The sequence below is a fragment of the Serinus canaria genome, chromosome 1, assembly GCF_022539315.1.
Source record: "Serinus canaria isolate serCan28SL12 chromosome 1, serCan2020, whole genome shotgun sequence".
Taxonomy (NCBI): domain Eukaryota; kingdom Metazoa; phylum Chordata; class Aves; order Passeriformes; family Fringillidae; genus Serinus; species Serinus canaria.
In genome coordinates this window covers 14,825,793-14,853,347 of record NC_066313.1, presented here as the reverse complement: position 1 = coordinate 14,853,347, position 27,555 = coordinate 14,825,793, and the positions used below count along the sequence as shown (strand labels likewise).

The following is a 27,555-nucleotide window of genomic DNA, read 5'->3' as shown; positions in this document are numbered from 1 at the left end:
TCAAGAACTCTCTCACTGAGAAATATGAAACTTTTCTTGAGAGTAAACACAACACCCCTCCAGAGAGGTCTCAAACATTAACCTTCATGATTTCAGTCTGGTGTCCAGTAAGTGGAACCACTGTCAAAACCAGGCTGGGAGCCACTCATATAAGTAAAGTATTCCTGTAAAGCTTAGCAGTTACTGGGCTTGCTACAAAAACCAACATATATGGGCCCCCATGCCCATAAAGGAACACCTCATATGCCATGACTGTTTCATAAAAGAACATTTTAAAAGGCAATTTAGTAGATAGAGCAGTTACCAGCCGCCAAAAAGCTTCCCCTACTCCCCAGTGAAGCACTCAAATAACTAAAAACATGTTTACTGCAGTCTTGCTGCATTTATAGCTTGATGAGATGAAACTATAGAGCACATAACCTTTACAGATTCAGGTCAGAGCTTCTCAAAAGGGTTCAGTATCACTAATTGATGTTCACTGGATTATAGGAAATGGGTACACTTATTTCCTATGAGTTCATTCATCCTGAGCTTTTGTATTAAAAATCATTACATTGGGCACAGAACAAGAGGTCAGACATGCAGAAATCAAAAGGGGAAAGATAAGTAACATTCTGTGCCTCCATCTTAAACATTAAATTTTCCATGTGTGTTTAGCTCCCCAAATGTAATCTGCACACCTGAAGTTTACTTTTTACCTATATATGAACCTATGAATATCAGAAGGGCAGTATTCTCAGGGAATACATAGGTGTGTACAGAGAACTCTCCCACCTTGTCCTAGATGGAAATCAGAGAAAATGTATGGTTAGGATTATAGTGCTACACACTCCTCCTCCACTTCTCTGTTACTTTCACATTTTAATATATCCACTCCAAAACCAGGTAATTTTCACATTTGACATCAGTCCAGCTCTGCTCTCTACCTTAAGATGTTACAGGAAAGGAATTCACAGAATTACTTCAGTGGGCAAACAATGAACTCAATTACATGTTGTAAAATCTTTCAGCTATTTGCTCTTCCATGTTGTGTTGGGAAAGCCCTTGTTTTAAATTAGGTGAAATTGAGCTTCTGGCCATTGACTCACCTAGGTTTGGGAACCCCGCTCTTTCAGGTCAAATGGCTCTTTCTTCAAGAAAGCTTTCTCAAAGAGCAAGTGATTCAGCCCATGACACAGAGCTTAAATGGAAGAAGAACTTGGGGACTCTCTGCTCCCAGACACATCTTGCATTTCAGCTGAACTGCTCTCCAGGTATCTATTATATTACTGTCAGTGAACAAAAGAGACTGACTTCTAAAAAGAGATTAGATTGCGAATCAAATGGAAAGCCCTCTCATTTGAGGAGTACAGAATGAACAGTTTAACCTATGAAAGACTTGCTTCCTTATCAGGTTAACACCAGCATTCAGTGACCTCCACTAACTCCACTTGGTAAGACACACCAACACAGGAAATGGTTTCCCATATGATGGATGACATTTCAAATTTAAAAGCTGAGGTCAGACAGCATTAAACCAAGGACAGTTCAGCACTGGTCTTCCTGAAAACGTCAACTGATACTTGCTAAATTGAAGCAGAGCTTGTTTTTTTTCCTAATTACACAATATTAACTTCATGAATTACACACAAGGCCAGCAAGGAGAGCTGCAATAACCCCTTCAGTATTTCCAGTCTCTTGAAAAACAAAACACTTTTAAGTTCTGGATTTCCAAACATTCTGGACTGACCAAAAAGTGAATGAGCCCATACATATCAGACCCTTTTATTCCATTTTCTGGAGAACAACTTGCTCTAAACTTCAACCCCAGTATATAAAAAACTTGAAAGGCATTTATGGATGATTAAGTAGCTGACATACCAAAAGCTTTCAAAATAGGTTTTGTGCCCTGATGTGCCAAATCTTATGCAGAGAAGTATGAGACCAACTCTGACCAAGGAGGACAAAACATACATATTAAACTATACAACAGAAGAACACAGAATGTGGGGGTAAAGGTGAAAATAACAGAAGCTCAGGGGAAAAAAAATCTAAACCCCACAAGTCACAGATTGACACTTGCTTGCAAATAAGAGATAAGAAAAAAATTTATGCATTAAAGCAAATGAAGTTTTAAGAAATTAGGTGCATTTTACCATAATTTCTCTTTCCCATTAAGAAATGGGCCACATGGCAGAAAAGAGAGGCTCCGAAGGAAGAAACAGGTTTACCAGACAGGACCTGGAATTCCACAGATGTGAACACTTTATATTTGAATGTCCAGCTTTGCCACCACTGCACACCGAGGTTGTTAAGAAAAACTATACACTGCACCTTTTTCCTACACTCATAAATTGTGCCAGGGCTTGATAACAGATTTCCCTCCCTATCTCTTTCAATTTTGTAACATGGAACTTATATACACTACAAAGCAGCTGAACCTGGCAGACAACAAGCGTTTGTCAGATTATCTATATCAGGAATCCATTTGCCTTTTGATTACTCAATTTTGGTTCTATTTTAAAAACATACTCATTTTTTAGGAAACTTTTTAGTCCAAACAACTAATGCACAGAGATGATGACAGCTACACAGTACAAAAGCTATGTAATACACAGAAAATGCCTGCAAGGCTGGTCCCACAAAATAATTTTGGAGGACTGACTCTAAGCACAGCTAGTGATGCCACCTCTCCTATTCAAAGAAACCCAGAAAAGATTGGGTTAGAAGGACTTTTAAGCTCATCCAGTCCTATCCCCCCACAACCCAACCATGGGCCTAGATACCTTCCACTAGATCAGACTGCTCCAAGGCCTGTCCAGCCTGGTCTCAACCACTTCCAGGGCTGGGGCAGCCACAGCTTCTGTGGACAACCTGTGCCAGGGCCTCACCACTCTCACAGCCAAGAATTTCTGCCCAGTATTCCATCTAACCATGCCTCTGGCAGTGGGAAGCCATTCTCCCTTGTCCTGTAACTCCAGGCTCTTCTCCAAAGTCCCTCATCAGCTGTCTTGGAGCCCCTTCAGGCACTGGAAGGGGCTCTGAGGTCTTCCTAAAGCTGTCTCTTCTCCAGTCTGAAAAACCCAACCTCTCCCAGCCTGTCCATATATGAGAAGTGCTTCATCCTTCTGATCATCCCACCACACCTGCAGGAGCCTCCAGCACTGCCTGGGCTTAGGCTGCAGGTGCCGGGATCTGTATGGGTTGAACACCCAAGATCTGCACCTTCACAGAGCAAGTTAATAACGGTCTTTGCCTACAGACAAGGATACACAGGCTTTCAGCTGAATGAAAGCCAGGACTTCAGTTACTAATCCAGTCTCATTTCAACCTATTTTTTCTTGGCATGGGTGATAGGAAAGGAAAAAAGAAAGCTTTTCCAAAAAGTTTGCAAAAAACATATATAAATTCCCCAATTCTAAATGATCTGGCTAAGTATTGGCTCACTGTTACCCTAGGAAAGTTTCAGGAATGAAACCTCTCCTAAGAGCTTCTGGCTCTACATAGCTGGAGAAGGTACTTTGTGGTGTTTCAGGTGCAGTCCCTTCTTCTTAATATTGAAATGAAAGCCTGGCACTTCACAAGACAAGGACTAGACTCTGGCTTCAACCTATGCTCTTTCAAGAACACTTTTCCATATGTAGCTAAACTGGCCTTGGATTCAGATGGTGCGTTCTTCCTGAACTGTATGTTTTATGATCTTAGTTTAGGGGCCTCATAAAAGATGTAGTGTGCAAGTCACAGTATCCTGAACTCAAAGGGCCATAACCACTGCATATACACCACTACTCACAGAATTCTTTAAAGAACACTTCTGCTCCTTAGTGTTTATTGCCAAAACCAATTTCTAGGTCTAACATTTCTGCTGTTCAACTTCCCATGGAAAAGCTTTTAGTTTCTGTTATAGAGCTGATTTTCTCTCATGTTTGATAGTCTAACAGAACCAGAAACTGAACCTCTTGCCTCATTTCATGTTTAACAGCTAAGTTTCAGTTCAGCCTCTAACATATGGCACTAGTACATAAGCATTCAACTTTAACTCCATGCAGGTATTAGGAAGATTGCACTTTAATTATACCTACACTATAACAAGAATTTTGGTTTTCTTCTTTGGTTCTGTGAATGTTATTTTGTGCATTAGACAAGCAACTCACCCCCAAAGCAGCATTCCCAGGAAAGCAGCACTGGCCGCTCAGCTTCTCAAGCAGATTACACAAAGCACATAAATGCCACCTGCTACCATGTGGACATGGTGGCCATGGACACACAAGAGGAGGGCTAGACATTAGTTACTTACCTGGACTTGTACTCTGTTGATGAGAAAAAGAACCTTGGGGGAGCTGACAAGAGAGTGACTTTTTTTTTTTTTTTTCATATCAAATAGCAAAGTTCATGTGTTGTTAATGCCTGTCAGATGAAAGCAGAACTATTCTTTGGCCAGGGCTGAGCAAGCGATGCCAATATGAATAGGAGTATCAGTCTAACACAATAATGGTCTGACAAAACAAATGAGGATGAGAAAGGAAGCCTTCCCTGTGAAACAATCCGGAGCACAGCATTCAGGTTGAACAGAATAAAAAATAACCTTATTTCATACAGTGTAACAAATTCCACAGGTTTCACTAAACTTGGAAGGTGATGCTCTGTTTGACACCATAAACGGAGACTCTGCTAACAAACACCAACTGTGAACTTTTTACATGGATAGACAGGGACAGTAAAAGGGGAAGAGATTTAAACTAGAAGAGGGCAGATTCAGATTAGATACTAGAAATAAATTCTGAACTCAGAAGGTGGTGAGGCCCTGGCACAGGTTGCCCAAAGAAGCAGTGGCTGCCCCATCCCTGGAAGTGTTCAAGGCCAGGTTGGACAGGACTTGGAGAGACCTGGTCTAGGGCTGGTTAAGGAGAGTGTTGGTCTAGGGAAGGTGTCCCTGCCCATGAACAAGATGGTCTTCAAGTTCCCTTCCAACTCAAACTGTTGTATGAATCTATGAACTGAGACACATTCACTCCTTGGGTTGGCTGTAGGAAAACAAAGAGTTGTAAAATGGTGCAAACTATTAGACACCTGGCTTTACAAGTCTACTTTTCACAAGCCATTAATTTAGTCAAGGACAGAACACCACCACTCCTGAGGCCATGTCAAATAAAGCCAGATGGAGACAGTGACCAAGGTCACAGCAAAAGAATAAAAGAGGTCTCACAACATTCATACAGATGGCCTCTGGTTCTGTGGTAAAGCTGAGCTAAGACTTAGAATAAGAAACCTAGAAGATTAAGAGGCAAATTAATTTGATGTCCTTCAGTGGCTGATTGAAATAGCAAATCATGAAGTTATTTTCACTCCAAGCGACACTTGGAGTGAAAATAACTTCACTGCCCTGTACAAGAAAATAGCTGCAGTAAACTCCCTTCTCACTGGTACCTAAAGTTCTATTGAAATTATGTCCTCTATAAGCAATCTGGGAGCTGGACAAGAAATAATGCTTGTCAAGTATGATGCAAGATACAACCTCTTGAATACCTAAAGAAATTGAATTTTTGATGAACAAGATGGACATGCTCTCCTCAATGGCTACACATCATAAATGCATGCATTAGATATAATGATCAACATAGGACTGAAATAATTTAATATAGAATCACAGAATTGTTTTGGTTGGAAGGGACCTTCAAGCCCATCTCATTCCAAGCCCCTGCCATGTGCAGGAACACCTTCCACTAGACCAGGCTGCTCCAAGCCCCATCCAACCTGGCCCTGGCCACCTCCAGGTATTGGGCAGCCACAGCTTCTCTGAGCAACCTGTGCCAGGGCCTCACCACCCTCAACTTTCTGGGTATACAATTCTGGGCAAGTTATTCTCCCACAGTAACACTGTGTGTGCTCACTAGGGACTCACTCACCTCAGGGAGGATGGTCACTAAATTAAGATCAACTCATCATATGTAATGAAGAACCTACACTGAAGTCAGGCTGAAGCAATTAAGGCTCTGGGAACAAAGGAAAGAGACAGCAAAGCAGCCAGTAAAGCAGCAATAAAGAAGCTTACTTTTTACAGACCTGAGACTCAAAACTAAAAGCCACTATGTTCTCAATCACTCCTACTTCAAAGTTTAAACAAAATAATTAAATTATTGAGATGAAAAGACCTAGAGCAGCAACACCACTGCTTGAGCACTTGTGAGAGCTCAGTTCCACAAGGTCCATGTCTCTGCTCTAGCAGAACTGGGTTCAGAACAAAGAGAACTCTGAGAGATACCATTTTGACCCTGTTCTATGTTCACTTATCACCCACAAAAAACCTCACCAAACTTCAGGGATTTCCTAATATTCATCCACCATAACAAGAGGTTTTCATGGTGTAATCTCAATTAATCCACTGTGAATACCAGGATGAGAGTTCACTTCTTTCTCCTACTAAAGCCTCAGCTTCCTCAGATACTCCATACACATCCCTAACTCAGGAGCTACTGGGTTTATGGGGCCAGTACTTGCTGAATGCTCTCCCAATGTCTAATGCTTTGGAGAGCTATGCAGTTCACTCCCATTTTTAACAACTCTATTGTACTTCACCTTTGATAATTATAGTGAATTTTTTGGTAGGTATTATTAGACGTAAGTGACTAATTTATCTTTGAAAAAAACCCTGCATTTCTATGTTAGTGAGAGTCAAACAGCTGAAATCTTAAATGGAAATTTACAGCCTTAGATAATGTTATCCATCTCAAAAAGCTCCGCTGTGAACTTTGTAAGAGATGCAATTTTGCAAACAGAAAATATGGGTATTGAAACAATTCGTGCTCACATACAGATGGAAGTTATTATGAACTCTCAGAATTAACACACATTGTTTCAACTTTGGAATGTAACAGCAAAGCAAGTTTCTCCAAAAAAAAACTCTATCAAGCCAGCACTAGGCTGCTTCTAATTCCAGCTGAATTCTCCTGAGTGCAGGATGTGGTTTCCAGTGTTATTATCCTGCTGTTTTACAAAACAGTACCCCTTTATCTCTAGAAGAGTTTTTATGTCAGTAATTTTATTTAATATCAATCCCATCTCACTTCTTGCACACTCACATTTCTCCGTGCTGCCAGAATTCTAGGTAATTGTAAAAGGAAAAAAATACATAAAAATCTGTGAAATTAGGGAAGCTTATACAAATAATTTCAAAATATTTCTTTAAGTTGATTGAATTTTTCTGCGCTATTTGTTTGTCACAGTGTTCAAAACTTGTATGAATGATTCAAGTGAGGCGACAGAGACCCAGGCTCCTGTTTCCATGCTCCAGTGAAGACACCACTATTCTTCCCAGGCACCTTACAACCTTCCCACAGCACAGAGGGAATTAAGCAACTAATTTACATTTATTCCTGACAAAGGGGACTGGTTCTCTGAATTCAGGTAAACACCTTTGGGTGATGGTCTGGAGATAAAGAGAGGCAGCTGCTCATTCTCTGTCCAAACTTAATTTTTCACACATTCACAAGAACTAAGCATATCTGGACACTCCTCTGAAAGCAGCCATAAGGTCTGCTAAAAGCTATGTAAATTCAACAGTTTCAGAATCCCAAGAAACACACAAGAACTCAGACAATCTGGAGTGTTTAGGTCAAGTCAGCCCCAGAGCACAGAGGTTTTATAATGCATTTCTGCACATTATCTACCAGCTCTGCTTTCAGAGTGGAATTTCCCCTTGGCAGAACTATATAAAGCAGCAATATTTGACCAAGGACATCAAAACAAAGGTGACTACAACAGTTTATGTGGACATCAGAACACTTTCATGATTAAATAAGTAGTAAAAGCACCCCCCAGAAATTCCAATTTACTTCTATTATGTTTTTATATCCAACAGCATACAATCTCAAGCATTAACATGTGAACCACTAGTGTTCTACTAACCACTTTGAAGTCTGGCCACTGACTAGCTTGCACCAGCACCAATGACCCCAAGTAAAGCTGGAAACTCTTTTTATACCAATACATACTTAAAGACTTCATTTACTTTTATAAGTTTAAACATATGCCACTGATTTCAGAAACCAACTGCAAGGAATTGGAAGGCAACATGGGTGAGTGACTGTGTGTTCAACCACCCAGAGTCCTTCAGAAACAGGACAAGAAAATCAGAATGAGAGGTTTCAGTAGGTCCAAGAGTGGTAACAACTTAGAGGTGACAAGTCAAGGAGATAGACAGGAAAAAAGTGAAGTGGTGACAGTTTCTATAAAAAAATACTACAGGCACAAGTGTCTAGTAACCCAAACGACACAAAAGACAACCACCCTGGCCGCAATGAAGAATTCATCATTTCAATGAAAAAAATGACAGAGCTCCTTGCTTGCATCACATAACTGAATGGCAAACTCCAGAATAAGGTAAGGACAAAGAAGGGCTGAAAGGCAAAGCAAGCAGCACAACTCACAAGTTACAGAATGAACCAGTAAGAAGAGATTAGGGAAAGCACTGTTTTGATAATAATGAAGAGAGAGATCTATCAAAGCATTTGAGGGAAAGACTAATCCCTTTTTCTCACTAATCTTCCCTCTGGAGGTCAAGTGTGAACAGCTGGCTGCCATTACTAATACCACCAACAAGGAGGTGTAGTTTAAGATACATTAACAGCCTGGCTAAGCCAATTTCCAAGATTAGTAGGACTCTATTAACTTTGTCTTAAGATATTTTACCCTTTAAGTAATTTCAGAGGTTACTGTCCAAAATACACTAAGCATGGGCAAGTCTGGAAAATGGTAAATGCAATCCAAGCTTAAAAAACAAACAACACAGAAAGACCCAGAAGCTTTACTTCAATTTGGGATAAGGAATGGCAAAAAAGTGATGGGAGGGAAAAACAAACAAGACTAATAGAAACTAAGCATAAAAAGGTCAGATTTTTCAAGAATAAAACTGTAAGACTAATGTAATTTCAAACAGGTTAGAAACAGAAATGTCATATTTCTCTTGGAATTTAAATCTCTTGGCATTTTCTCCTATAATATGCTCACAAGCATGCTAGGGAAATGGTATATTGATGAAGTAAAAGTGAATACAGAGAAGTACTCTTTGGGTGAAATAAAGAATGGTTCATGACTACAACTGAAGTGCTGGCAAAATGGGACTCCACCTGGAATAACAGAATCCCAGTTCTAGCCAATATTTTAATTAGATAATCTGGATGGGGCATAGGCTCAGGGGCAGCCAGCATAAAGCTGAGACTGAATTCTCAGCTTTTTTTTTTTTTTTTTTTTTTTTTTTTTTTTTTTTTTTTGCCACCAAAGCAGAAACGTGATTAAGAACAAGAAAGTTCTTCTTTAAGAATTCATTCAAGTTACAGCATATAAAATGTAAATTAACCAAATCACCTGCTGTGAAGCTGCAGCTGGTCTGAAGCTGCACAGATAAATTTGGCCATGACAGAACCCCAACTCAACCTGCCTAGTTTGTTAAGGAGTAGAAGTAAACAAGTCCCCAGGAAGACAATGCTGGATTCGAACTCCAACAGGGGAGCCCAGTCAATCCCATTCAACCCTGAATGCAGACAGCTAGCTGGCCAGTGAGCTGGGTGGTGTTGAGACCTTGACCACTCAGGTGTTCAAGCACTGGAAATTTGAACCCCCTATAAAAGGGGGCATCCATCAATACTGTGTGCTGTTGTCACTTAAAAACGGTGTGTTCAGTCCTGTCCCGGCCTCCAGAACTGCAACAACCTGCACAAATTCAGAATGGACTGTTCTGTTGCTGTGCAGGAGATACCTGGGGCTGTTGGTTGCACAGAATCATAAGATTTACTCTGCTAGGCTTTTAAGAGTACAAACCTATTAGAACCCAATGAACTGGAAATAAAATTACAAGACTTGGGAAGCATTTCTCCCATCCTACTCAATGTTTTGAAAGCAACAGTGGCTCGCTGTATCCAGCTTTGGGCATTGCATTTCAAGAAAAATGTGGATTCAGATGGAGAATCTGAGACAAAAGAAGTGTTGAAAAGTGGTTTTTCAATGCAGAAAAGTTTGCAAAATGGAAGAGACTTAAATGGATCTGATTATTATAATATATAAACAAAGGCAAGACAGATCTGGACTCAATGTCAGAAATTAGCTGTCTTCAGTGGCCAAGACAATCAAGCACTGGAACTAAGCAGCACTTACATCAAGGGTTTTTCATCACAGAACATCACCAGGGACAGCAGAAAAGCAGCTGACCCTGTCCTAGGACTACCTAACAATTGAAACAGCCAGGCCTCTTTAAGACCAGCTTTCTGAACATTCTCTGAATTCCATACCAAATGTTTTAGCTGCAGGTATTACTGCCATCTCAAATACAAGTATGCAAAGTCTCTTGAATTTTTCAGAGTAAAGGATGTTTTTTTAAAATACATTAAAAACAAGAAAGTGAGGTTGATTAGAGAACTTTTTAAATAAAAGTCGCACATTTGTAATACTTTATATTTTACATGTATTGTGTTTTCTTATAAAGGTAGAATACTAGTTGAAGTAATAAACAGCAAAATTACATGAATAGAATAAAAGCAAGAATTACATGAATAGAATAAAAGAATACAAGTACAACAGAATAAAAGAATATAAGATTATTTATAGTTTTCAAAGCAGTGTGAAGTCTAAGACTCATAGAATGTACTATTTGAAAAGGAAAAGATTCATTATTATCTGGCCAAGTCGTTCTCTAAACACCACAGAAGAAAATCTCAAGCACAAAGCTGAAGATAAGTGAAAATTATGTTTTCAAGGACATTTTTCTTAGTTCACAGGTTTTCACCACAGAGAGCAGCATCACAGGACAGCACATGCACATTCACATCATACTGACACCAAGCAGAGAATGCATAATAATAAAAAGCAATCTCAAGTGTACCAACCTGTGCTATATTTTTGTTGAGAAGATAAACTCCATATTCAAACTGAAGCTTCTCCCCTCCTTTTGCATATAAAGGAAATCTGATGGGGAAAAAAAAGGGGTGGGGAATTATTTAAGGTGAAATTATTCAGATGCTTATGTAAACTTCAAAAAGCCCCAGATTCCTTTTCTGAGAAAGTAAAAATTTAAAAAGCTTCCTTTGCTGACTTCTCCCAGGAACCCCTCCATAGAATGTATTTAGGAACCCCCTGCAACTCCAGTCAATCAGCATTTAACAACTGATGCCAAAACTCAGGCATGGAATTCCATTTTTTAAAGTATTTGAGGTTTTTAAAACACACTTTATGATTCTCCCAGGGCTGCGGCATCCCTCTCACCAAAGTGTAATTTCAGAAGCACACAGCACTATTCCATATCCCACGTTATCCCTCTGCATTCACTCAGTCACACTTGGTTAGCTCATTTCCAAACTGAAAGAATATTTTTTAAAAGTTGTTCTCTTTTGATCATTATCCTGTGATTGACAGAGCACAAAGCCTTTTACACAGAGAAGAAATCTGCAGGCTCACTTACCAGAACAACATTCAGAATAGAAGTGATTCCTTTCAATAAACTTCACACATGCACCAAAAGCTTGAGTCACAGCATCATAGGTCACTATAGCCCTTGCAAACATTTTATTACTGATCTTTATTTTTCCTACCTAATAAATATTGCTCACCATTTAATATACCCAAATGTTTCAAACAGTTTGTAAGAACATAGCATGGTACTGCTGCGTGAGACAAGAGGACTAAACCATTATTCCCTTAAATACTGAAACTCTTTGACAGCTTCTGCATTAAGGAATATAGTTTTATAAGTCTGCTTAAAGAATCTCTGCTTAAGTGAAGCAGTTCTCAAACAGCTTTAACAGCAGTACACTGTACTTCTAAGGACTGTCTTTTGACTCCTCCTCAGCACCACAGGTTACGAGGTCATCATGGTCAATTCAGCAATCTTAGTACAAAACTAAAATTTATTTTTATGGGAACTACTGCATGAATCAAGTTTTTGCCTTTTCATGAACCATGTCCTGCAGCTCCTAATCAAGATGCTGAATGAATTATCCACATAAGCCCCAACTTACAGCAGAAACTAAGGTTTCTCTCAAATGTAAGATAATAAATACAGGAGACCAGTATCTACTAGAAACAACACACATTCTGAAGAGGTGATTAGGCAAAGTGAATTTTATCATCCATTAGCCCCACAGTAGAGTACATTTGTAATTTTAAGAATTATATAGTGCCATTAATGCTAAAGGTTAACAAGTCATGATCACAGCAGATCAAATACTGAGATGTCAGCTTCAGGTTTTCTGCTACTTTCAAACTTGCTAGGTCTCTTAAATCTCTGTGAATACTGTTTATCTAGCTAACTTTTCTTAATAGATCTATAAATCAAACTAGTTCCCCATGCAAGAAAATGAAACTTTCCCAAATACTGCAAAAATTCTGCAACACGTTATTCTAAGTGTAAAATACAAAGCAAGAGGAATTCATTTCAATATCTCCAATTATGCTACTAAACAGAGCAAGGGGTAGATTTAAAGAATAACTTTACAATTAACAGTCTAAAACTAACCAACTTTTTTGCAATAAAAGCACCATTAGCAACACAAACCATGTTTCCCTAGACGGCAACATTTCATGAAGTCACTGGTAACAGGAACCATGCATTCTGTTATTAGACACAGAGCTCTTGGATCCATACAGTATAGAAAGAGGGTAAAAACTGGTTTATGGTGCTCACTGACATCTCCCACACACAGATTCTTTTAAAAGGGAAAATCAGGCTTTTCTGCTTACCACGTTGATCCTGCTTCAATATTCAGATTTCTATCCTCTAACTTCCACTTATTAATCTTGAAAGGCTTTAAACCACGTATATCCTCAGGTCAGCTTTCACAACATAATCACTTAAATTAAAGTCTTGAAAACTGCCAGTGGATGTCTCTGCATATACACATTTATGACTCAAGAGAAAAATATTACTAGGTTTATGCCTCTTTCTTTGTGTATATCTTAGTACCCATTAAGCCTGATCACAAGCAATAAACTCAAGGAACCCAAACACTTCATACAGTGCTTCAGTGAGTATAAGTGAATCCAACTTGAACTGCTGCCTCCCTGCGTGAAATTCTTCTTGCCCACTCCACAAAAAAGCACTGACTGTAAGCTTAATCCCTCCCTTTGGCATGCTGTAAAAACCTGAGTCTGCTGTGTAAAATACTTTTGAAAAACACCATTTTAGTGTTTTTATAATCACAAAATGCATAATAAAATTCAAAATGGCATCTGCCTACCTATTCTACTTCAAAGTGCACCTCCCTTCTTTCCATTCTTGCTGATATATTTGGGAGAAAAAATTCACTAAGCTCCTTTAAAGCAAAACACAGATAATTATTCTGAGATAAAAAATTTGAACAAGTGTGATATGTTTAGTGGAAAGAATCAAAAAACACAAGCTACAGGTACCCTTTCTATAATCAACAGAAAAGATTATCTGAGAGAAGTTTTCAAGTGTTGGAAATTTATTCTCAGTCCAGGACAAAGCTCAGAAGTTGAGCTCTGGTCCTCCTCAGAGAAGTACTTACACACTCTAGGAAACCATGCAGAGCCACGTGAACAGTCAAGAATTATGAACAAAACAGCTTCTGCTCAGTGAGGGTCAACATGTGCCTTTGTAAAAATATGTTGTCATTTACATACAGCAAGGGAATATGACATTTCAATAGCATGGAATTAAAATTCAGTGCTAACACAATGAGTTTACAGAAGATGATCTATTTCTGTATATAAAGAGACAGGCAATGCAGCAATAGTAGTTTTAATAGTGATTTGTAAAGAAAATCCTGGTTTAGAGGAGGTGAACCTGATGCAAGAAAAAATCCACCATGTTTAGTAACTTTTAACAGGTTTACCCCATTTGGAGCTGTTTCTGTATTTGGTATTCCCACTGCTTTCAAGGCATGTCAGCAAAGGCAGGAGCCTGTACTAGGGAGAAGCAATAACAACTAGGAGTGATTAAGGCAATAATTAGCCAGTAGGCATGCGTAAAGGTGGCTTTAGGATCTAAGAGAATTGTGCCAAAGATGCTGAAATTAAACAAGCCCCACTCTGAATTCAGAAGTTGAAGAACTCTGGTTTAGAGTGATCCAAACTGCACACTGGACTGATTTGAACCAGATGGTCAATATGTACTTTGAAGGTCTAAGGTAACATAAAGAAGATTCTTAATCTTAAAAACTTGCATTTGTTTTGGGAGTCTCATGGCTTTTGACATTATTTATTTTATTCATTATTTTATTAATTATTACTTATATATTATTTTATTTATTATTATTTATTTTATTAAAATAAATTAAATCAATAAATAAAAATAGCAGTAAAAGATAAATAAAAAATATCAGTAAAAACACTAAGTTTTTACTAATGTTTTTTGAGTCATGTTCTGCTTTATAGGGCTCACTGGGATACAAGTCAAATGACCAGTATTACCCCGCTGCATCATAATGAAGATCTACAATTAACCACAAAACACTTGCATGACATTTTTAGGCACATAGCTCATATCCCCCACCATGGCATATCTCTTTGGACAAAACCTGTCTTTTTCTCTGGTGATGCCACAATGACTGAACAGTTTCTCCCCTGGTGAACCAACACTACTATGTTCAAGACCCAAGCACTCCCAGTCCTACAAGAAACAGTTTTGTCATTTCTCACAGATGACAAAAAAAAATTGAGTAAAATAAACCCAAAATAATAGAGGCAGATAAAAGACACTTTTAGTCATCTCTGAATAACTTCATTTTAGCAGAGCTTAGAATAGAAATGACAATTTATATGCCCTAACCTTACCTCTATCATCCTCACTCACTTGACCTCTCTCCCATCTCTCCTGCTTGGAGGGTTCCCAAGAATAAGCCCCTCCTCTCTCCCTGCAATCCTAATTTCAGCAAGTCATTATCTACTGCTTTATTTCAATCCATTCCCTATTAATTCCTGCCACAATTCCTAAGCAGACATCAGCTGCTGGATAAAGAACTCTTCAGCTTAAAACTTGCTTTTCTATCAAAATCACCTAATATTTAAATATTTAGACCTATGGAGGATCTGCTGCATTGCAATGAGTAAGGAAACAAGTGTGAGTAGGTCAGGGCTCAATAGAGTTTAAGAAAAGAAAAAACAAGGCAGAGGTTACATGCTTGGTTCACAGTTACCCTGATGGTTCAACATTAAGTCAGACTTTTAAACAAAAAACAGGGCTGAAAGTCTACCTGTAATCCACACTGAAACTATAAAACCAGCATATTACCATCAATAATATAATTAAGTTTTGAGTTCAAGGACTTCACAACACTCCACAAATGCTAAGTTTTTAAATAGTTAGTTTGTTTGAATACTTGCATTAAAAAATATCATTCTGTTAGGTAGCAAGTTTAAAAGTACCCAACTATACCATTAACAGGACTCTCAGGGAGCTGTTACTTTGCTTAGTCAAATCAGACTTTATTCTACCATGGTATTTAATTCAAGTAGAATGCTCTATAGACAAAAGAAACACATGTAACTCTAAGAAACTTAAAAGCAAAGTATAATAGTAATCTCATTACAGTAAATCACATCAAGGTTACAAAGACTAGAAAGGATGCTAAATTATCCACTATGGTTTAAAAGTCTTTCTATTAAAAAAGATAAACCCAGTATATGTGTTTCCAGTCAATATGAAAAACCAATGGTGGCTGGTTGTCAGCATTTCCACTCCAGCAGACTCATGCACATGCAAACAGCTGAACAGAAATCTCAGAGTCAAACCAAGACAAATTCCAATTTTCAGTTCAAGGAGGATTCCTGAATATGTCTAAACACATTCACGGTCTGGTGGCAGTACAGGAGCAGTAGACGTGATTTCAGATGAACACTTCTGCCAGTTGTGCTTGTCTAGGGGACTAAAGGCATTTCTGCTAGAAGTCGGCTCTGTAATTCTATTGGATCCCAGCAGGAATCTGATCCAGAGGCTGCAGCCCACCCCATGAGGCCACAAGCCACTGCTCCGTGTTGCCATTCATCCAGACACAAGGAGATCATCCTGTAATCACAAAGCTACAAGCACAAAGAAGCCTAATATATCACCTCTAAGGCAAGTTCAAACCACCCTGTACACTCCAAAATGTCATCCTTCCTCAGGGTAAGAAGGTTAAGTCACCTTCCATTGTTAATTCAAGTCTTTTCCATGATTCAGGATGTAACAAAGAAGACTGTGTTCACGTGCTGCTGAAAGTAAAACCAAGAAATTTCAGGTGCAGACAGAGAAAAAGCCTCTTCCAAGGATTTTTGATATTTAGAGTTTGAGGTGTGATGCCTGCAGTTCATATCCATAATCTATTCTGGTGGGGTTTTTTTTCTTGAGTACTACTGGCTTCTTAACAAAAGAAAGGGTTGCAACCCTTCTCTTACTGACTTTTAAAACCCCTGGCGTTGGTAAGAGCATAGGCAACAATTTGCTAATGTAGTGTCGTCAACAAAACTGCTCACTAATACTGATGTATTTAAAAACCAGAAAACTGACTACAGAAAAAGAGATCTTTTAAAGTCGCCCACAAATATTGCTCTGGAAAATCAGAGGCCTGTTTCAAAGCTACAACGATTAGACTACTTGTGGTGTTTTAAGCATTAGACCATTCTTACAACTCAAATAAACTGTGCTAAGTATTCTACTCTAATCACTAAAAACTCTTCACTGTCCTACTTTTTTCAGCTGACCCTCAACAAGGTCTCATCAGCCATCAAGATCTCATTTAATTTCATATCTTTAGCTCATCTTTAGCTGTTTTAAATAGTCACTTTGGTGCTTGATGAACACTCAAGGAAATCACTACAGGATTCCTGGCTCAGGCAGATGGTAAATGTTAGGAAAAGTTGAAAGAATCCTTATTCCATACATTTATTTCAGACCTCAAGCATCTCTTATGAATTCAAGTCCAAATAAATTTACTGTTGTGTTCTGTGATTTATGAATTCTGCATCCAGAAATATCACATATGTACCGATATACTGATGGCCCACTTTTATTGTCTATAACCACCTGACTTTAACACAAACTATTTTTAAAGCTTATGAAATTGCTTCATTTTTAACTGCTTTCACCTGCTTCTACTTTGGTAATACTCCGTATGTTTTAGATCTTTTATTCTCTCTTCGGTTCAGACCTCTGCCATATCCCAAATTATATTAAACTCTCAAAGTTTAATCTGCACTTCAGAAAGCTCTTAAGGGAAGAAGTCAGTAAAATAATGGCTTTTACACATCACATCCAACTGTCTTGCACAGGCTGAAGTCTGGCACAATTTAAATATTGTATTACATCTCATTTGGCAAATCTAAGTAAAATTCCAAATCCAGTTTAGAATTATGTTACACAGCCTAAACTTTCCAAGTGATTAAGAACTTTAAGTACCAGTAATATTTGCAGCTTTATAAGCTAAATTAAGACACTTATGTTTTAAGAACACTTTATTATCACAAAATGGTTTGTGTTGGAAGGGACCTGAAAACCCATCTTGTTCCAACCTCCTACCATGGTCAGGGACACCTCCCACTAGACCAGGTTTCTCCAAGCCCTGTCCTACCTGCCCATGCACATTTCCAGGGATGAGGCAGACACTACTTCTCTGGGCAACCTCTGTCAGGGCCTCCCCACCCTCAGAGGGAAGAATTTCTTCCCAATATTCCATCTAACCCTGCCATCTGGCAGTGGGAAGCCATTCTCCCTTGTCCCATATCCCCAGGCCCTTGCCTAAAATACCTCTGTAGCTCTCTTGGAGCCCCTTAATGCACTGGAAAGAGCTCTTAGGTCTTCTTGGAGCCTTCTGTTTTTGAGGCTGCCTCAAGAGCAGAGGGGCTCCAGCCCTTGGAGCACCTCTGTGGCCTCCTGTGAATTCATTCCAGCAGCTCCACATCCTTCTGATGTTAGACCCCAGAGCTGGAGGCAACTCTGCAGGTGGGGTCTCTCCAGAGCAGGACAGAGGAACAGAATTTCCCCCTTCCCATGCTGTGGGATCAGCCCAGCACACAGGCACTTCTGGGTGCCAGCAGACATGGCCAGGGTATATCCAGCTTCTCATCCAGCCATTTTCCCAAGCTGTCCTTCTCCTCGAGCTGCTCTCAATCCATTCTCTACCCAGCATGAACTTGTGCTTGGGAATACTACGATCCCAGTGCAGCACCTTGCACTTGGCCTGGTTGAACTTCACAAGGCTGGCACAGGTCCAACTCTTCAGCCTGTCCAGGTCCCTCTGCCATCCCTTCCATCTAGCACCACACAGCCTGGTGTCATTGGCAAACTTCGTCTCACTGTCCATGTCATTGACTTAGAAATTAAACAGTGCTGGTCACAATTCTAAATCATGAGAACATCAATCATCACTGCTGTCCGTTTTGACATTAAGACATTACCCAGTAGTTGAGTGCAGACTGGAATCTTAATCCAAAGATTAAATGAAGCTGACACCACTGCACTTTCACATGACCATATTTACACTATCTTTGATACTTCCTGCCCAATTGTGTCAAATTTATCAGAGAACGAACTCAACCAGGCTTTTTCTTTCACTTCTCATTTTCAAGGACAGTAAGCAGAATGACTGCAGAGAGGTGGCTGCAGCACACACTTGGCAGAATGCAGCTGAAATCCGGTTATTCATTACCATACAGATAAAGAACTGATGTCATTTCTGTGACTGTAAGTCACTCGTTATAGCAGAGCATCTACCAGATCTGGGGGAACAATTGTGTCTCACACAACACTACTAAAAATGGGTCAGTTAAGAAAAAAATGAGTTTTAAGCTTTACACCATGGAGAGGACGCTCTGTATGAGAATAAGACTAAACAGCACAATCCAGGTAAGATAATGGCCTGAAAAAGCCACAAGTTTTTGTTAGATATGTCTGAATTATGAGGAGTGTAGAAGAAAAGGTTTAAATATTTACTGAAGTTTGAGTTATTTCAGCTTCACCCCCTTTTGGAGTCTGCAAGGGGGGCAGGCAGGGGAGGAAAGAACTAGTGTTTTCCCTCCAACCTAACCACACCTTGTTTGCTTGCTGTAATGGAATGTCGTATTCAGAGGAGGAAGCTTGTGTGATTTAAAAGTCCTAGGGCTTCTCTGAACCAGAAGAAATGAAAGCCTAAAAGCCTTTTAAGTCAGAAGGACCACCACTGTCCAGACAGCTCACTTGAAATCACAATTTCTCAGGACACTTCAAATCAAATACTAGGACAAATAAACTGCTCAAGAGCCACATGCACCAAAATACCCAGCATTCCTAACATCTTAGCACTCCACCTGAAGATCAAGGCACAAGAAGCTTTGGCTGCACACCCTTAAAACTGGTTTCCTTCTCAGATTCTCTGCTGGTCAGAGTGACCCCAAGATATCTACAAGTCTCTTTTCTCAGCCTGGTGCTTGAAGAAGAAGTCAGAGCTCTTCAGTTCTCAGTCTCAAGGTTGTTTATTGTTCCTTATCTATAAAATTCTTTCTCCTGTCCTGCTGAGGTCTGCTCAGCAAGACAGTCAGAGGCATTCTGCCTGCCCCAGGGTGGTGTTATGCCTTTATACTAAAAACTGCATGTACAATGTTTACAGTTACTTTCCAATACCTATCACCTATGTTAGACAGCGAGCTTCTACTCTAAACCAGTCTAAAAGTGCCAACATCACAGCAAAAGATGGAGGCCAAGAAGAAGGAGAAAGGCTGGACAGGCCCAGATTCCTCCATCTTGCCCCCTGAACCCCCATGCTAAAAACCCCAAAAAATCTATTTTTTACCCCGTGATTAATTCACTATCATTCTACTTAAACTGTCGTGGCTTGTAATCCTTCATATAAAGGTTGGTAATTGCTTTTTCCAAGGGCTAATTCAAAGTCACAGGAGTCTTGGGCTCTGTGCCAAGGTGTCTGAGCCCCCTGGGCAGGGTCTCAAGCCCTCCAGGACAGCCAGACAAATTTCCTGGGTTCCCACATCAGTTAAGCTGCACCGCAACTCTATCAGCTTCAGAGCGGAGACTGCACAGATCTCCTGCAGAAGATCCAAAATTAAATGAGAAGACAGAAGAAAGGATTACAAGCATGCATTTTGCTTGTAATTACAGATTAAGACATAAATATGTGTTACAAATCACAAGCAAATTCACAGACTGGATTACTATATGGCTTTGAGTTCCTACTTAACAGAAAAAGCTACACTTGTAAAACAAATTTGATGACAAAAATACAGTCTGCCATGAGGAAAAATCATATCCCCATTCAAGCTTTATACAATAAATAAAGAATTAGTTTACTGGGGAAGTAAAACATTAGTTTAACCTTATGAAATGTATTTTCAAAATGCATTTCTGAACTGTTCAGATGATGATAATCAAAAGCAGAAGCATCTTTCTGTGATAAGTGTAACGGCTGTGACCTTGCTTTTGGGGAATGCATGATAGCTTCAGTATGTACAGACTGTAGAAAGAAAATAAAAGCAAAGATCCAAATTATGAAAGTCAGGCAGCTCCTGACAAGACAGTCACCACTTTGTACAAGAGAGTATCATTCTACTGCTTCAGCAAATTATTTCAAACACCTCAAAATCACAGCAAAGAATCTATGGAGCCAGTGACACTGATGGCTTTTTGTGAATTGGGCATTTCCGTGACATATTTCAGCTTGGATTCAAAGCTAGCACCATACAAGCCATGATGAATGTCACAATACATGGACTATCTGTGAGGACAGAAAACTGAACATCTCACTGCCACTGAAGAATCATTTTTAACTAGAAGACACTCTATACAGGTCAAGTCCCTGCTTATTTTAAAAAATGAAGCAATGTTTTAGGGGAAAAAAAATCTCAACGGGAGTATAGTGTTCCAATGGGAGTAAATTAAGACTAGTATGCCTTCAAAGAAACATTTCTCAGCTGGTTTCAGATGGCTGGGGTCAGTGGTCTCATATACTGCTGTAAACAAAATCTGCTTTCTCAGACTGGCCAGGAGCATGTTAAAACTTCTAGTTCCCAGAAACAGTGTTAACATTATCTAAATTCATTAAACAACACCCGATCTAATTCTTTACCTATACGCAGCAATATCTGCTGACCCAATGAAGGCAAAAGTATTGTTTTGCTAATCAAGAATCAAATAAGCCAGGATTCTAGATAAATATCCTCAAGAATCGTAGAATGTAAAAATACAGTTCAAAATAAGTTCATGGCAAAAAGCATTCTTTGAGCAATACAGCTGAACCCTTAACACACACTCAATCTGCCCCAAAGAATCAACTTTTCTTTGATAGCTATTAGATTTCTCAAGCAACCATCTCCCTCCATCTAAGTTTGCCAAGATTTCTTCCCAAAGCTGCCATTTCATTACCTCAGCCGAAGTACCAAATTTGACTAAAGACGTGTCAATTGAGTTGGAAAATCTTAACGTCAGTGAAAAGTTATCCTTCACATGCTTGTGTTCTGATTTTTCAGGCTGCTTTGTTTGCAAGTGACTTATCTGTTACCAGGCACAGAGCAATAACAACTTTAGTGGTGTTGTACTGAGTCTACTGCAGCTGAAATCCTTGTTTTCCCATTCTTCCAAACTGGAGTAAGGCCACAATAAGGAGGATCACTTACAGATTATGCTCATTCAACAAGTGGATTGCAAATGCGCCAAAATTATCCATAGGCCAGTTCAGCAACACTTTTCTCCACTTACTTGCAAATCCAGCTTGCCACACTTCAAAAAAATTAAAGATAATACATTGAGAAACATAATTTGGAAGCATTTTTGGAGCAGAACTGGCAAGGAATCCCATATGTTTGCTTTATTCATATTTTATCCTGAAAAGAATTTTTTTGCATCAGAACTTCCACTGTCAGTAACTCACTTTCCACGATTTAACACTGTGTGAACCACACAAAACCTACGAGTTTTTCTGAGCAGTGCAAATGAGTAGGTCTAAAATACAACACCAATACACCAAAATAATCCCCTGACTATGTGCAGATTCAAAATATGTCCTGCCTGATTTACTTAATCTTCTCTGCTTTCCTACACTAATGAAAAGCACCCCAAACCGGACTAATCCAGTCTGCTGGGGTTTGAGTTCAAGGTTCAGTCAACAGACTGTGGAGATACATCAACATTCCCCACATGCAAAATTGCTGCAGACCTTGCACACCAACTAAGATAAACTTACTCAATGCTTTGCATTCTTAAGGAATCCAGAACTCTGAAGACCCAAGAAGGGCATCTCTGATTCATGCTTTATGCACTCTTCAGTTGCAACAAGTCTGCACCATCCCAGTGGAGGGTGACCTGGATTTTTTATGTATACATTTGCCCTTCCCACAAGGGCTATAGCAATGAATTCAAACTGACCTTCAAAGTATCAGCACCTAGAGATATCAAACATCACGACAAAAACTGACTAATCACTGCAATCTTCTGGCATGTTTGAGGTTTTCAATAATGATCAAGGTGAGCTGCATAAAAAGACAAATTTGAGGTGTACCTCCAACTCAGAAAAACAGTTTCAAGGAAACTGCTTCAGGAACAAACCTATCCCTTTTAGTTATATAATTATTTAGCTGTATTTTGATCCTGTTTTCTATGAGGACACAGTATTACAATAGACAGATGTTTCCTACTTTAATGACAACCAAAGGAATTTAGACAGGACAAGTAACCCATGGTAGCATCCTTAATTTCACTCCCCCTTACACCCTTTCATACATCTTTTGGTACCTGAGGTACATCAAAGTCACGAAACAACTGCAAAGATGTCAGATGCCTCAATGTACATGCCCAAGACTTGCACGGTAGCTGTCTGAATCCTTTGTCCTTTGTCACGCACAGCGGAAGGGGAAAAAAATAGCCTTTCTCTAAATAATACCAAGGAAAACAAAATACCAAGGAAACCTTTACAGTGGTTTACTCTTTTCTCAGATCAACTAATGCCAAATATTCCTGCAAAAAACGCACCAGACTAGATCAGGTTTCTTCCATTACTGTCTGGGTCCTGTTTGTTTATCTTTAAATTTTATATAAATTTTTGGCCTTTATAACACTGAATACCATCAAGTTCAATATTTAAACATGTGGGAAAAAAAAAAGAAAAAAGAAAAAAAAGCCCTTCCTGGAGATCAGAAAACTCTGCAATGTCTTGAAATGCTCCAGCAGCTATGCTTGCAAGCAACAATATTCTTGCTACCTTTTAAATTTAAAACCTTTTTAGGCATTGATGCCATTTTCTACCCCACATTTTTTCTCCAACTTTCTTCCTACTGTTCCTACTAGTCTTCCCTTAACACATTTTGTTGGGAAGAAAGTGTAGCATCCATCAGACTGTGTGTACTATTTGATTTCTCTATACTATTATTACAGAGAAATAATGTTAGTAAAAAACTATTTCTTTAAATAGTTTCTAGTTCCAAGTTACCTGGCAGGGAAGTAAGAGCTCTTGAAAATCTTTAAGAGACATAGTAGGAGTGATTAAAAATGCAACATAAATAATTCACCTGAATGTGCATTTCACTTGTCCAGATATACAAAGCAAACCAGAAAGGTGATTAAACTTTAAAAACCCTGTTTTTCCTCTTAGAGGAATATATATATTTCCAAGCGGTTTATACTCATGGAGCAGCAACACCAACACAGGGAATGTCACAATGTATGTCTCACTCCAGCCACAACAATCCTTATTTTGCTCTGAGCAGGGAGTCACTCCTTATTAAAAATCTGGGAGCAGACTAACAGAAGCATTAAATACAGGGCTTGAGAAACACAGAATACAACAGAAATAGTTTCATCTTAGCATTCTCACTCTGTTGTTGAGCATGTGATGAGGTGTTAGGTTTCAGTTCCACCAGAACACTGCCAAAGAATTTAGGTGATTTATTCTGCAAGCAAACTTGTTTATCACTGGAGAGAAGAACATGTTGCTAAGTAGCTTTAATTTGGGAGTTAAATACCCACAAATCACAGAATAATTAAGGTTCTTAGATCTTTAAGAACATCCCAAATCCAAACACTTGCCCAGCATTGCCAAGGCCACCACTAACCCATGTTTCAAGTGCCACATCCACATGGCTTTTAAAACCCTCCAGGGATGTTGACTCCACCACTGTAGCAGACTGGACCAGGGCTGGACAACATTTTCAGGGAAGAAATTTTTCCTAATATCCAACCTATACTTCCCTGTAACAATTTGAGGCTGTTTTCTCTCATCCTGTCACTTGTTACTTGGTAACAGAAACCCCCCCAAGTGGCTCCACCCTCCCCTGGAATTGTAGAAAGTGAAAAGGTCCCCGCTGAGCCTCCTCTACTCCAGCCTTAGCTCCGCCAACTCTTTCAGTTTCTCCTGGTGCTCCAGACCCTTTCCCAACTCCATCCCCATCTCTGGGCATGCTCCAGCTCCTCAATGTCTGTCCTGCTGTCTTGCTGAGAGACAGTGAGGATTGGAAGTGCCTCACCAGTGCCCAGCACAGGGAGACAGTCTGGGCCTGATCCCGTATCATTACTGATACAGGCCAGGTTCCACTGGTGTCCTGATCACCTGGGCACACCTGAGATCATGTTCAGCCATGGCTGATCAGCACCCCCAGGGCCTTGTCGCAGCTTTCCAGCCACTATGCCCCAAGCCTGCAGCATTCCATGGGGTTGTGGTGACCCAAGCATAGGATACAACCCTTGGCCTTGTTGAACTGTTACCTCTTTCATAGGGGTCCCAGGATGAGGGAAGAGACGACAAAGCTGACTCCATGTATCAGAAGGCTTGATTTATTATTATATGATAGATAATATATAAAAACTATACTAAAAGAATAGAGAGAAGGATTTCACTACAAAGCTAAGCTAAGAATAGAATAGGAATGTAAAAACAAATGTCTTCCCCCAGACCGAGACCGGCTGGACAGGTGAACTGTGATAGGCTCTTAATTGCAAACAGCATGAGGAGGCCAATCAGAGATTTTCTCTGTTGCATTCCACAGCAGCAGATAAGAATTGTTTACAGTTTGTTCCTGAGGCCTCTCAGCTTCTCAGGAGGGGAAAAATCCTAAAGAAGGATTTTTCATAAAACATGTCGGTGACATTAAACCTCATACAACTGGCCTTGTTCCATCAATGCAGCCTGTCCAGATCCTTCTGCAGAATTTTCCTGCCCCCTCCAGCAGGTTAATTCTCCTGCCAGACATGGTGTCCTCTGCAAAATGACTCAAAGTGCACTCATTGCTTTGAAATCCTTCAGACTACAGAACTTCTGAGAACTCTTTCTTCCTACATATTGCATGTACTATGGACATGCTGAAAGGGACCACTGAAGAAGTGAGTGAATAAGAACTTTTGTAAAAATCAGATTCTTGCCTTAACATGGTAATTCAAAAAGTCATAAAAGTAGACAGCAAAGAAGAAAATTTAGAGCATTTTGGTAGTACCAAAATCAGGTTTGGGAACACAAGAGCGGAACAGTTATTAAGCAAATTACAAACACTAATATCTCTACGATTACAAGGCTGACCATATACTACATGCTACTGGTAGTCACTCTGTACTTCATTCTAAGTTCAGTACTACGGCCAGACAAGAGCTAAGTTCTCACCAAAACGTCCTACTTCAAAATCCCTGGTTATTGTAACAGAAAAAAAAATTAAATTCTCAAGGTCATCACAGGAGTGACCTGGATCATGCAAGCAAACCAATCTGAAGCATATGAAGCATTTCCCAGAAGTTACTTACATTCTGAAAGCTCTCAAAATATTTAACCAGCTCAGGAGGGCTTAGAAAAGTCAGTAAAGAAACTTGAAAGTGTAGTAACATCTTTATACAGTATGACTTTAAAAACAAACACCTGTACTTATGAATTTGCTCTTGAGAGAAAACCTCAGCTATTTCCCCCAACAAACAATTTCTAGAAACTCCTAATAATAGGGATGTCAGAGAAACCCTGTGTCTTGGCTTAAAGGACAAGTGCCTGCCAAGGAAGGTTGGAACCTTCCTGGGATGGAAAACATGAATCCCTTCCCTCCAATATACTGTAACTTTGAAGTTACAGGGCTTTCAGGCAAAGATATGGGAAAAGGAACAACAGTGCTTTACTAGTGTATATATGTATAACAAGGCAATAAAACAAACAACAGCAGCAACAACAAACTAAAAACAGAAACACAACCACAGCCTTATCTTGGCCGTTGAGCACCTTCCCCTTCGGTGCAGTTCCAGTCACAGCCGGCAGCACAAGCCTGCTCTTGAGAGAGAGAATGAGAGCTGAGCCCAGCCCCTAACTCCCAGCCAATTCTCTCAGTATCCCTGCATTTTCCAAGAGAAAACCTCCCAGTTAAGAGACAGAAGCAAACTGTGCCCATCTCGGCCACATCTTTTGTCTCTCTTAAGTATCTCTCATTCCCATCTCTTAGACAACAAATGGGAGAAAAATTTCCTGAGAAAGGGAAAAAAAAAAGGAAAAATCCTAACCTTCAACACCATGCAATTAAAAAAAAAAAAATCCAAGTATGTAAGTATAAGCCAGTCAATAAGGAGGATGCTATGTGTTATAGTAAAGATCAAACATAGGGATTACATCACTGCAATTACTCTATAACTAATGCTGGAGTTTGAAAAGCTGCTAAAGGACAAGTAACTGAAATTAAAAAAATCTAATAGTGTATATTAACTGCTGTGCTCAACACAATTAGGAGCAAAGGAGAAACATGATCTACTAGTTTAGAAAGAAAACTTTAATTTAAGACATTTGATAGAAAACCTTAAGAGTTGGTAGGATTGTTTCTCCAATAGCTGGGAAGAGAAGATCTCCAGCAGGAACTAATTCTGAAAAAATCTTGCACAACACAGGTAAACAGCCCAACAGGGATTCATTTACTTAGCTAAAATCTCTTCTTTTCAGAAATCTGTTGTGAAATCAAGTATTAAGTCACAACAGTTTGGAAGGCTGCAGCATGAAGGACTAAACCTTCTAATCCACATGAGAGAACAGGAAATTGAATTATTCTTTACACACCCACACACAAAGAGCTCTACTACTCAGAAATTTGTTTTCAAGATACAAATGTTCTAGTTTGCAGCTCTTCTCAAAGTGATATAGAGGAAGGAGTATCATCATCTGCTTCAAGAACTACACTGAAGCAAAACAGGTCAATGTTCTATTAAGGTACCCAGGAGTGTGTTCAAACAAGTTATTAAAATGGTATCAAAATTACTCTGCAAGACATAATTATATAGTTGTGTTTTATGGTGTCACAACAGGAAGACAAGTTTAAATCTTAAGGCAAATTACCTTGCCTGTCCTGCCAAAATCTAACCCTCAAAGAGAAATCAGACATTTTCAAGCATCCAAATTCTGTCAACTAGGCACAATAAAACCCTTCTATCTTTATTTGGATTATGAGGAATTAGTGTTAAAATGTTGTAATATTTTGACTGCATATTTCCAAAGAGAAGAATTTGTTTCTTCACAGCTTCACGTCAATAGAGTCAGCTACTTTCCACAAGTTCATTTCCCCTGTCATTTCCTTTGCTCCTTTTTCAAATTTTTGTGGAAAAATGAAGTTATTGATGCTGCAAGCCTGACTGCAGCCATCCATGCACACATACAGGCACAGAATTCCTGA

General features: G+C 39.3%; 1 protein-coding gene across 3 annotated transcripts in view; it reads right to left on the bottom strand.

Annotated features, from left to right (window-relative positions):
- UVRAG (UV radiation resistance associated) overlaps nt 1-27,555 on the bottom strand; it is a 93,088-nt gene that overhangs the window by 19,229 nt on the left and 46,304 nt on the right. For all 3 annotated transcript variants that reach the window (XM_009098896.4, XM_050974182.1, XM_050974186.1), the window contains exon 13: nt 10,857-10,935. In XM_009098896.4, the coding sequence (XP_009097144.1) occupies nt 10,857-10,935 (79 nt within the window). The remainder of the gene's footprint in view (nt 1-10,856; nt 10,936-27,555) is intronic.